This window comes from the organism of the source record quoted next, unplaced genomic scaffold (assembly GCF_019419815.1).
Source record: "Pyrus x bretschneideri cultivar Hongxiangsu unplaced genomic scaffold, Pyrus_bretschneideri_v1 Contig90, whole genome shotgun sequence".
Lineage (NCBI taxonomy): Eukaryota > Viridiplantae > Streptophyta > Magnoliopsida > Rosales > Rosaceae > Pyrus > Pyrus x bretschneideri.
The window spans coordinates 558,329-570,815 of NW_025999832.1; the positions used below are offsets into that span (position 1 = coordinate 558,329).

The window sequence follows — 12,487 nt, forward strand, 5'->3', positions numbered from 1 at the left end:
AACAAGTGGACCGTTTGGTGAAATTTGAAAGACGCGATCACTTAATCAAGTAACCTTGATAGAAAAAAATCCAGAGTGAATCTCTTTATGATCATTTGGCCTTACAACATAAAAAGGATCCGGCGAAGATTCCCTTAGTAAAAATTCTAAAAATCTTCTAACTATATCCGTTCATCGTACATTTTACATCACGAATCTCAGAATATCCAAAGGCCACACGAACAAGGGTATTTGGCCATTTGGCCTTGCAACATCTCCGAAGGCCACACGACATTACGCCAGTCCCTAGGAATACAAAACTCCACCGCTTTATGCAGTGACTGCAACAGAATTCGGTTGTTTTCGATCGTCTCACCGATATTTCTAGCCGAAATCTCAGAATATCGAGGATACTGGGTGAAGCAAGCCGGCGTCAGCGAGAATGGGGGCCTCAACTTCGACGGAGCACAAGGTGCCGAACGAACAACGAGAGGCGGAAGCCTTAGCAGCCTCCACCGGAGCTCTTCCGATGCTCCAGAAAACTTTCTCCAACCTCGCCGATCCCCAATCCAATGCAATCCCCCTCCACTCCCTGCAGGTAAAGTTGCCCTTTTTCATTTTATGCCTCTATCAACCAGAAATTGAAGCTTTTGGGTCGGACTTTAACAAAGAATCATACGGTTTTTCAGCAATGTTTCCGTTTAACTTACAAAAACCCAGTAGCATGTGAAGCCATTCCAATGCCTGATTCGTTTCCGGCACTGCTGGATCATCTTGGTGGGTCGATTTCGGACCTGTTTTTCGTGTCGGATAAAGGCGGAGTGAATTGGGTTGAGTTGGTTAGGGGATATAATAAGTGTTGTGCAAGAATGTCTGCGTCTGTGTCACTTAACAAGTTGCTGAGAGTTTTTTCTGTGACACTTAGAAAGGCAAGTTCGCCTTCGAACTTGGAATTTGAATCTGATGATGCTGATTGTAAGATAACCGGATCGCTTATGCCGGCGGACGTGCTTATGCTTCTTTGGATGTGTTGGGCCATGTCTTGGTACTCTAGGACTTCGAAAATCTCAAATGAGAAACTACATTTACGCTTGCCGGATGTTAAACATGTTGTTTTATCCGCTATTGTTTCGTGCGCTGAAGCTGGCAGTGGCTTGAATGTGTGGGATTGCGACTTCTCGGGCTTGGGAGTTCAACTTCCTGTGGGGAAGTTTCAATCTTGGGTTTTGAAAACAGTGCCTGGTCTCCCAGATTGCTTTACACGGTTTGCGCATGGAATAATAAATAAATGTGCTTCTCAGAAGGTATGTAATATCTCTTATCAATTGAACAAAATATTAGGTCTTCATGTTTCCATTTCTCTTATATTTCATCATCGTGTTGCCTTGCCGATATGTTTTCATGGTTTAAAGGTTCATTATCACATAACCTTGGGAGTATCTTTTATGTATTTCGGTACTCGCTTATACAATGAGTTACTTTTCTAGAACACTTAGTTTTCACCATTCTATAAACTTGGGTATATTTATTACCTGAATGGAATTGATTTTAATGGCAGGATGGACAGGAATGCTCAACTTCTTCACTGGCAGATAATTCCTCCACCATGGCAAACAGTTCCAATCTTTTGTCCCAAGGAATGGCATGGGCGATTTCCCTCACATTGAGAGGCTCAATAAGTGATGAGATGTCAAAACTATGCTTCCCCCACTGTGGCGTTAATGGAATAGATAAGAACCTACTTTACAGGTTTGTCATTTTAACCTCTTGATCTTTTGTGTTTCAATTCTTGCCAATCCATTCAGTTTCCATGTTACTCGACTCTGTTCTGGAATGATTAAATTCTAAATGAATTCTTGAATATTAATTCAATACCAGTATATACAAGCATAATATCCTAAACATACTTTTTCATTGTTTTCTGGTCTCTGATGTCAATCATTGTAGTAGATGTGTTTTATTTTTTTATGAAAAAGTTTGCATTAATGCATCCTTACTGTTATTTTCTTACAAAGTTTGCATATATGTATCCTTACAGCCAAATGATGGTGTTTAGAGTCTTCTAGTAAAATCTCTTGCAAATCCTATTTTAATCGGTTAAGAGGCATTCTGGGTAGTCTTCCTTTAATCTGATCTGGAAATCAAAGGTCCCATCTAAGTTTAAGGTTTTAGCTTGGTTGGGGTTCCATGGGCTGGTGAACACTTGCGACTTACTCGAAAGGAGGAGGCCGGGATCCTTTTGGTGGCCACAATGGTGTATCTTATGTTCGAGCTCAGGAGAGAGTGCTGATCCTGTCTCATGTCATGCCCTCTTAGCTGGAAATTGTGGTGTTTTCTATTCAATGATGTTAATACTTGCTGGGTGGTTCCAAAAGACTGCTTCTCTTTTTAGTGACAAGTTTAAGATTTTAGGTGGTGGAAAAAAGCTAAAGGGTTCTGGAACTGTTTGGTGATAGCTGTTGTTTGGGCTATTTGGTCAGAAAGGAGTTGATGAATCTTTGATGATGTTAGGGGGCTGGAAGTGGAGGCGGTGTGAGAGGAGGTCAAGTTTTGGGCGGCTCTTTAGGCTCATGTTTCTCCTGTGTTTAGTAACACATCTTTATCTGATCTTGTTCAAGATTGGAAAGTTGTAGTGTCATGATTATCTAGACTGTCTTATTAGATGTAGCTAAGTCAATTAATTTTTCTCTTGTTTGCTAATGGGTGGCTAACTTGACCAATTATATTTACAGTTTTTTTGTTTTGGAAAAAAGTTTCACCTTTTCAAATAATAATAAAGCATCCTTACTGTTATTTAATGACAGATTGCAGTAGGAACGAGGCTAAGATTTTGTGAGCAGTTCTTTACCTTTTTTACTGTCTAGTGTGTTTGATTGCATACTACTTTGCAGGTCATCTGTTCATGGCAGAGGGTTGAATAGATTCTGGTCCAATGTTGAGGGTTACCAAGGGGCACTGCTCATGCTGATTTCTGCAACTTCCAGAGATGCCAATGATGATAGAGAAAATGAAAGAAAATGGATTGTAGGTACACTCGCGTATCAAGGTTTTGAAAACAGGGATGCTTTTTATGGAAGTCCAGGAAATCTATATGCTATAACTCCAGTCTTTCATGTGTATCCACCTACTGGTATGTAATGTAGAGGAAAAACGGAAGGAGGGGTGATCTAGTTTATTTTCCTTTCTTAAAATTGTTGAGCAGAGGCTTGTGAAGCTAACCAAGTAACAAAATATGATCTGGTGACAGGAAAGGAAAAGAACTTTGTGTATTGCCATCTGCATCCCACTGGCAGGGCGTATGAGCCGAAACCAAAGCCTGTGGGGATAGGATTTGGTGGAAGTATGGGAAATGAAAGAATTTTTGTTGATGAAGATTTTTCCAAAGTTACTATTCGCCACCATGCAGCTGACAAAACGTATCAACCTGGCTCCCTCTTTCCTGATCAGGTATACAAGATTGTTGCATTTGACTCTTAACTGTGACTAAAAAATCACGGCGGATAAGGTGTGCTCAGTTAACATTAATCGAATTGGTGCATCTCAGGGCTTCCTACCTGTTGAAGCTTTGGTTTCAGAAGTTGAAGTTTGGGGGCTTGGTGGAAGAGGCGCAAAGGATGTGCAAGATTCATACAAGAAGAGGGAACAACTTTTCAATGATCAAAGACGGAAGGTAATCCATATACTTGTGACACGGTCAATAATTTCATCTTAATTTTAATACCACGGTTGTTTGCCTCTTTTAGGTTGACTTGAAAACATTCGGGAATTGGGAGGATTCACCGGAGAAGATGATGATGGACATGGTCACTGACCCAAATGCAGTTCGACGGGAGGATCGCTAAATAAAACCGCATATGATGCACTGCAAATTTGTGGTTTGCTTTCTGGTGTTTCTGGCTGGTCACGTTGTGACTGTTTGTAGAAATACCGAATTGTGATTGTATTTAGAAGAAAGAAGTCAGCTGGTCGCATGTGTTTTTTATTTTATTTTAATCAACAAATGATGTTATCTACACTAAGAGAGGAGGTAGGCTTAGCCTCACAATGAGTTAGAAATAATGTGTTTCAAATTCGCCATAGGCGAGAATCGAATCTAAGACCTCTCACTTACAAGTGAAAAGGAATACCACTAGATTGTAGTATCAAGTGATAACAGAGATTGTATTTCTAGATGATGAATGTAAATAATAATGAATATAAGTTTAAGTCCATTAAACGATGCCCTCTCACTCTCGTCGGACTTTCCCAAATAACACTTGGGGCTGTTTAGATATAAAACTGACACGATTGATGACAATCTTTATCATTCGTAAGCTTGAAAATGTCAGCATATAGTTTGTTTTAAGCGTCTAAATAGCATTGCACTGCCAAATATTTTTGTCTCGGGTAGTTGACTGCCATTGCAAAACGGACAACATATAATATCTTTTTTAAATTACGTCTCTTGATTTTATGTATCAGCTACATCATTTTTTTTAATTCCTAAATTAGATATTAGAATCCAATCTGATTTTTTGTTTTTTTTTTGGTCAAACGATATACTTATTAAATTAGATGTAAGATTAGAAAGCCGACATGGTTAGAAAAAGCAAAGACTCAAGTTGAGACATTAAGAAAATAAATAGTAGATGAAAATTCATGTGTGAGCAGAAACATGTTGATATTGAAAAAGTAAGTGCTACATTTTTTTTTCTTACCACAAAATTCAAAATTCAGATACCTTCTCCATAATTATCATTCAGGGCTCCCCTACTCGATGTCAAAAAAATTAAGCTGAGGAATTACAAGATATATACACAGTACACTCTAATGCAAATCAATACAAGACCACGACCGAGTTCATGCTAAAACACATATCAAGCACGACGCTTACTAAGACGCCAAGAGTTAGGTTCATGGTACCTGTCATATAAGGGTTCAACTCGTTCCTAACGCTTGCGCTTACTCATCTTTGTAGGATCTGATACTTTGAAGAACCTTGGTGCCAGTTCTACCAGCCATTTGGGATCAACGACCGTCACCTCGCGCATGTACTCCTTTGTTGTCATAACCAACTCATGGTAGATGACCCAATCTGGTTGTCTCTGGAAGAGAGCACTGCTTGGGTGAATATAAACCGGCTGGTTCTCGACTAGGGTTCTATAACCCTCCTGTGGGTCCTTTCTAGCGCCATGGAAGAAAAAACCTGCTGTAATTGCCTTCCTGATCTTTGTAAAATTCTTTCCCGCACTGACCACGTCCAATTTATACCTGAAGTTCACAATCAGTAGTCAGACGCAATTTCATGTTCAAATCCTAATACTGAACTTCGATCCATTGACCAGTTCTCTACTTCACATTGTAAAATAAACGAAAACAAGGAAGTGATAGTAGAGCGTTACATTATGATACAAACAAGAAAGGACTCTGATGCTACAAGTGTAATGCTTTTTATGATGATGCTACATTGTGCTATCCTGGAGTTTACGTGATGATGTTATGACAATTGATGAGGGTCCATTCATGGTGGAGGGGAACGTGCCTCCTCTATCAAATGTTCTGAGATAACTCTATCAACAATTGATGAGAACACGTCTTAAGAACAACAAATGGGGCAATTAGCTGTAGACAAAACGGAAGTTACCAAGATAGATCATAGAACACTACTCCCTATAAAAATGGTGGTCAGAAAGTACTGGTGAGATAACTCTATGAAAAAACAAAGTTGAAGCCGCATGACAATTCATAATGACCCTCATACACCAGGTCTCTAGATTGTACCAAATAAACTAGGCCCGAACAGCAGTCAACATTTCCATCAAGCAACAGTAATTGGATTTCTATATGATGCAATTACGAAAAGATGGCAAACCAGAACACGGTCATTAAATTTTTTAGAACCTTGCATATACATGTTAAACCAGAAGGGAAAAAAAAAAAAAAAACCCATGCAACCACTACATACACAAAAGATAAACCAGATGAACAAGCATGACACGACAGCAAGATGAATCAGAACTACATACTTGAGTTTCAGGAGGTGAAGTTCGCTTAGCGAGTAGGGCTTAGTTTAGCTTAATGAAATGGAGATTTTTCCAACAAGAAGCACACAACAGCTCAACCTTGGGAAGAGGCACACACAAGGTCGCGAGTGAACCAACCGCCCTTGCTATCAAAAGAAAGAATGATTTGAATCAGGGATTCGGCACGACCGAACCCCTAATTCTTCATAAGATGTCTTTGGCCCGAGACCAAGCTATTAATACGAATAGAAAAAACTCTGTTACAACCATTTCTGTACATTCAATGTACTCTATGGATAGAGGAAAACATAGAGTTGAACATAGTAATAAGAAATTGAAAGATTTCGTTGAAATTGTTCATTTGGAAATTTCCCGAAAAGCTAATCATATGTTCTTCTCTCCATTGGAACAACTTGGTCGTTATGCATTACTAAATTTGTTGAAGAGATGAAATATAATCAAGGTATATTTTTTGTATCAGAGGTTGAATCGATCATCAGAAGAAGAATTAGGCAAAAGATTAGGATACATTATGAGAAAATAAAACTTCCATCGAAGAGAAGTAAATGAAAGGCTTTCATAAAATTCTTGTAGAATTGAGAATGAAAACTTGATGCAGCTCTACTTTATGTTGATTGAATTGTTCTGCTTGTTCTTCGCTTTCAATCTTTTGGGATCCTTTTTTTCCTACGCAGAAATAAATGCAGGCATAAGGTTTCTCTGGGTGGTTGAATGGTAGCGCAATTCTTTAAACAAGGACTTCTTTTGGAGGTGTAGCAACATTAAAATCGAGTTTCATGGGATTTAACTTAAAAAAGCCTATATATTACAATTTTACTCATCCATGTGAGCAACTTTAACAGTTATTTGACATAAGAGCAGTAACATGGAAAAGTGGAGCGAATTTTGAGTCTCAGGGAGTAAAGTTGTAACTTTTGAACTGTCGAGAGCAAAGTAAGATCAAAATTGAGTTACATGAGGTGTAGCTAAAAATTAAGCCTTTTAATAAATAGCCAAATAGTTTGTTATATGACCGATATGGAAAACTATTCTCAATAGAGAAGAATAACCATAACTATTAGAACAATCAACTGTCAGTACACACATACAATCATTTGTGATAACGAATATCTAAAAAAATTATATCAAAGCACGTGCTTTATGAATTATGTTAAAACATAAACATTAAAAAAAGAGGGATAATTTTGCTCACAGCTCTTAATAAGTGATTGTGATACTCAACAAGTCAACATTTTATTTAACTATGTTGAGTGAGTTTAATTTTTGAAATTTGTATAATAAATATACACATATCTTAAAATTAAAACTCATTCAATAATAATAAATAATGGGTAAGTGAAAATACACTCACAACAAAAAAGGGATCACATGCTTTAACAACGAAATACGTCCATGGATCTAAAGCGAGCGAGCGAGCGAGCGAGCTAGAGAGGAATGGGCAGAGAGAGAGAGAGAGAGAGAGAGAGAGAGAGAGAGAGAGAGGAAACACAATCTTAACTGTTAATTGTAGACCAAACGCGTCGCTGTTTTTGATACCTACCGGCTAATGCACTTGGATTGGATTTCACTTGCCAAATAATGAATGGACGTTGGCATGGCAAGATAATTTGGATTTTGTTCCTTTTTTTTCTTTTACTTTTTTTTTAATACATCGATATTTTTATACTAGAGGAAGAAGAGTTTGGCTAAACCATATAATGAGTAATTTAATTTAGTATTGAAGAAAGGAAAATGAAAGAGGAGCACGAGGCAAGTTACCTGGAAATTTTTTTAGTCCTTCGAAATATATGATATTTTATATGGCATTTTATCTACCATGGCTTTTTTGAGATATAACTCTTTATTTTGATTCTTAAATCTAAATTCGATAAAAGTGGTCCGTAAGATTATTCACTGTCAATTTAACGGAAATATTTCATAGAAAAACACAAATAATTGACGGTGGACAATCTCAAAGACTTATTCTATTGATTTTAAATCTCAAATGCCAAAATAAAGATTTATGATAATGTCGATAACCATTTTGACTAAAAAAACTTTTATATTTGAACAAATTTCTAAAAACTTGTATTATTTAGTACTACGGTTAAATAATATTCTTATTTGCTTGTAAATGAGAGATCTTAAGTCCGATTCTGGACAAAAGTGAATTTAAACCATATTATTACTAGCACATTGTGAAATTAAGTCTATCTTCATCCTCTTAGTATATAAGTAATATCTTTGTTAAAAAAAAAAAAAAAACTTGTGGATCCCATATTTCGGAACAACCCATGAAATCACCTCTGTCACGTAAAAGTTACCTCCCTCTCTCTTATCCCCTATATCGAATGGCGCATAATTCGATGTATCTAGTTGGTCCCCAGTTGCTTCCTTCAATACACTTCACGTCCTTCTTGTCCGAACCCAATTCTCACATTCCCATTTCTTCTTCAAATTTACCATCTTTTTCTGATTTGGGTTCATCCTTCTAGTCCCTTCTTCTTTCTCCGTTTGCTCAACCTTTCTGTCTGGGCTGTAAAATTTTGAAGCTAAAAATGGCCGTGGCTATGGCTTCTTGCGGTGTTGGGGTAAACTTTAACAGTAACTCCAGTTTGAAAAAATACCTTGCAAGTCCAGCACCAGCTGGGGCTTTGGCAGAAGCCACCTTTGGGTTTGCTCCTAAACGCTTCTGCATTGTGCACAAAGGAAGGTAATGCTTCCTTTTTTGCTCACTGTTATATTGAATTTTTGTTGGTTTTTTGTGTTCTTTAATGGGTTTGTTTTACTTTCTTAGATTATTTTCAGAAATTGGTTTTTTCTTTTTGGTTCAAAAAGTGATGAAATGGGTCCTCTGTTATTTTTCTTATCCTATTTTGGTTGTAGAAATCTTTTGTTTTCTATTTTTGTTTGGTTCTTAATCTCATTTGCATTTTCTAGTACTATGAGGTCTGAATTATATTGCTTATTGATGTATTAATATCTGAGATTCTGGTTTATGTTCTAAGTATTCATTTGATGCTTCTCTGCTATTTTTTCCTTTTATTTTGGTGCATAAATGAAGTCTTAATTTAATGGATTAATCATGTTGTGTATTCTGGTTACAAAAGTAAATAAATAAATAAATCCTGCAGATTAAAATATATAAATAGTTGGCGTTTTTGTATGAATGAAGTCTGTTTTGCATCTCAGTTTATTGTGGCTGACTTGTTCACTTAACAAGTTTTGATATGTGATTTTTCAATATGTAGCTGAATTATCATGTCCTTTGCACTTGAGGTTGGAATTATCAGATATCGTTCGACCTCTGTTTATCTAACAGCTCTTGAACCTTTGAGTCCAAGTCCTCGATTGTGGCTTGAACTCAACGTTCCCAAGCGAGCTGATAGATTTTTAGTCGTAGTGTGTTTAACACCTTTATTATTCTTGAGATACGCAAGCATGAAAGTGGGGGTCTTGCATAGTTTCTATTCTTTGTCTAGAAAGTGTATGTGCAATCTATGACAGATCATTATCTTCATCAACCCCAATTACTCCGCGAGCATCTTCTGCTACAGCTGTGGAGGTATTCTAAAAATTTGTTTTGTAATTGGTAATTACTGAATATCAACTTGCTGAATACTTCATTTTTGTGCTGGGTTTTTTATGTTGGAAATAGGATGGTAAATCTGATGGAAGTCCAAGTGAATCTGACACCGTTCCGATTCCTAAGGTTATTATTGACCAAGATTCTGATCCAGATGCAACGGTGGTGGAGATAACCTTTGGAGACCGGCTTGGAGCTCTTCTCGATACTGTATGGAGCATTACTTATGACTTCCAACAATATTGTTGTCTATTATGTTCTCCTGTATAGATTTTCATAAATTTGTTTGAATAATCTATCTTCATCTTTACATCTGAACATACATGACAGCATAGATTAATTATCATTAATTGAATCACCAGATGACTGCGCTTAGAAACCTCGGCTTGAATGTTGTCAAGGCCAATGTCTATTTGGATTCTTCTGGGAAGCATAACAAGTTTGCCATCACTAGAGCGTGAGTATACTTCACAAGCCTCGTGCCCTTGCATTGAGTATAGTTTTGGCTTGTTGCTATGAGTTTGTTATTATTTGTCAATTTGCAATTGATTGCAATGATCTCTTTTCTGCTTCTTCTACTTCTTCGACCGGCTTTAACTCCTATACTAGTGGTATAATTGTTTTCTCATTAGATATATGTGCTGAAGAAAAAACAGTTTTCCTTAAGTGGCAGTAAAAATCTAGCTTCCAGTAAATCATCAGCCTTCTATTTTTGTGGATTAACAGATCAGTCCTTCCAATAGCTGTTGCATACCCATTTTCTTATTTGATGGTGAGGTTTGTTTGCAGTGATACTGGTAGGAAAGTAGAAGATCCAGAACTACTTGAGGCTATTCGATTGACAATTATAAATAATCTGATAGAGTATCATCCGGTAATCTTTCTTAAACATTTCCATTTGTTCTTTCGATGGTAACTGGTGGAATATCTTCAGGATTTCTACATTTTGTACACTTTATTAGTGAATCAATTTTGTTGTTAGGAATCAAGTTCCCAGTTAGCGATGGGAGCAGCGTTTGGAATTGGGCCTCGACCAGAACAGGTTCTTGAAATTTATTATTTAATTTTCGAATAATAGTCTGCTTGAATTTTCTGTGGTGGGACAACCGTTTGTCCAAAGGTTGGTTAGTTCATGTGTTTATGAATCATGAGTATTATGAATTTTTGAGAATAATTTCTTTTGCCTATCACCTTTTGATTTTGTTCAGTCGAAATGTAATTAATGATTTGACTTGACACTCGGCTAATGTGGTACCATCTTAACTTCCAACGAGTCTTGTTTACCTTTACTCCACGCTGTTTGATCCATACCTAGTCATATCCCTAGCCATTTTCTGGAAAAGAGCATTACATTCCACAACGTTTTCTTGATTCAAGCCTGTGTTTAATTCATCAGGTTGATGTGGACATAGCAACCCACATAAGCGTCAAAGATGATGGCCCCAACCGAAGGTAATGTGTGTTCGATAGGATGGGCTTTAAGAACTCAACAGTCAATTCCCATATGTCAACAATTGTTGTGGCAACAGGCACACAGTAGTCTTCAATGGTTATGCATGAGTGACACATTGACATCACGTTTTGAATGAATGCGTTCAGCTAATATTGGGTTTCTGCAGTTTGCTTTATGTGGAGTCAGTAGATCGCCCAGGATTACTGGTGGATCTTGTAAAGATTGTAACTGACATTGATGTTGCTGTTGAATCAGGAGAATTCGACACAGAGGTGTGCTCTTTTCGCACCTACAGTTGCACCTTCAATATATCCTTTTCTAATTTTATTTCCGATCTCTAGTATCCATATGTACGGAGCTCATCTCTAGTTATTTTTTTTTTAGTTTTTGGTAACCAAGTTCATTGCTAACTCTTGTCTCGGGAATTAGGGGTTGTTGGCGAAGGCAAAATTTCATGTTAACTACAGGGGTAAACCCCTCATCAAGCCTCTTCAGCAGGTAAAGCTAGGATTTAATATATTATGGCGGTCGATGTGTTGAAAGCTAACTGTTTTCTTGTTTTCTAAGAGAAAGTTGCATCGTTCACCATCTTTACAATCTGATTACTTCCGAAGTAGACTTCTGTTGCAAAACCGTTAACATTATTATGGTTGATTCTGTTATAAACTAAAAGATCACATCTGAGATTGCTGACCGTAAAACTTGCAAATTTTTTAGGTTCTTGCTAACAGCTTACGATATTATTTGAGGCGACCATCAACTGAGGAGTCGAGTTTTTGAGCAAATTGTAGACTACGTTCAGGAAGTATACTTGGAATTTCCAAAAACTAAGCTGAGGGAAATTGTGGAACACTGTTGCAGTCTTTTGTTCAGTTGAAGGATATATGAACAAAATATTGATACAAAAGTCGGATAATAATGAAATGAAAATAAAGCTTTAAATTCAATACCAATGTAAAATGTTATTGTCCAAATTGTTGTAATGATATCATAGTTATCCTTCTTTTCTAACCCTTTCCTTCATCTCATGGTTTATTTGCAAATGCTGGCTTTATGGACATGTATTCTAACCCTTTCCTTCATCTCATGGTTTATTTGCAAATGCTGGCTTTATGGTTCTTCAACAAGCACTTGGTGACTGCTTTAGACCATAAAATGCTTTACGAAGTAGGCGGAATGTCCATATACACTTCCTTCTCTGAATCTCTATGCAAAAAAAAAAAAAAACATTTTCAACATTAAATTGCTTCAGCGACCATCTTCTTCTTCTTCACCAAGCTCTTGGTGACTGCTTTAGACCATAAAATGCTTTACGAAATAGGCAGAATGTCCATGTACACTTCCTCCTCTGAATCTCCATGCAAAAAAGCATTTTAAACTTTAAATTGCTTCAACGACCAATCGAAAGTAGCTACCAAAGATAACAATACTAGGATGGTATTCATTTTTGCAATCGGTGCAAGCATT

At 37.1% G+C, this 12,487-nt stretch overlaps 2 protein-coding genes across 2 annotated transcripts; both read left to right on the forward strand.

Moving 5' to 3' along the window:
• The first annotated feature begins 232 nt into the window (after nt 1-232).
• LOC103955113 lies at nt 233-3,950 on the forward strand. Its single transcript, XM_009366989.3, has 7 exons — nt 233-577; nt 669-1,283; nt 1,538-1,728; nt 2,871-3,109; nt 3,227-3,426; nt 3,524-3,649; nt 3,723-3,950. The coding sequence occupies exons 1-7, from the start codon at nt 422-424 to the stop codon at nt 3,819-3,821; spliced, it is 1,626 nt and encodes a 541-aa protein (XP_009365264.2). The 5' UTR covers nt 233-421; the 3' UTR covers nt 3,822-3,950.
• A 4,393-nt stretch (nt 3,951-8,343) lies between these two features.
• Nucleotides 8,344-12,031, forward strand: LOC103955111 (ACT domain-containing protein ACR11). The gene is made up of 10 exons (XM_009366988.3): nt 8,344-8,694; nt 9,489-9,546; nt 9,640-9,777; nt 9,930-10,024; nt 10,357-10,441; nt 10,550-10,609; nt 10,964-11,019; nt 11,187-11,292; nt 11,450-11,518; nt 11,738-12,031. Exons 1-10 carry the CDS (start codon nt 8,540-8,542, stop codon nt 11,798-11,800), a joined length of 885 nt encoding a protein of 294 aa, XP_009365263.2. The 5' UTR covers nt 8,344-8,539; the 3' UTR covers nt 11,801-12,031.
• Nucleotides 12,032-12,487: the final 456 nt, after the last annotated feature.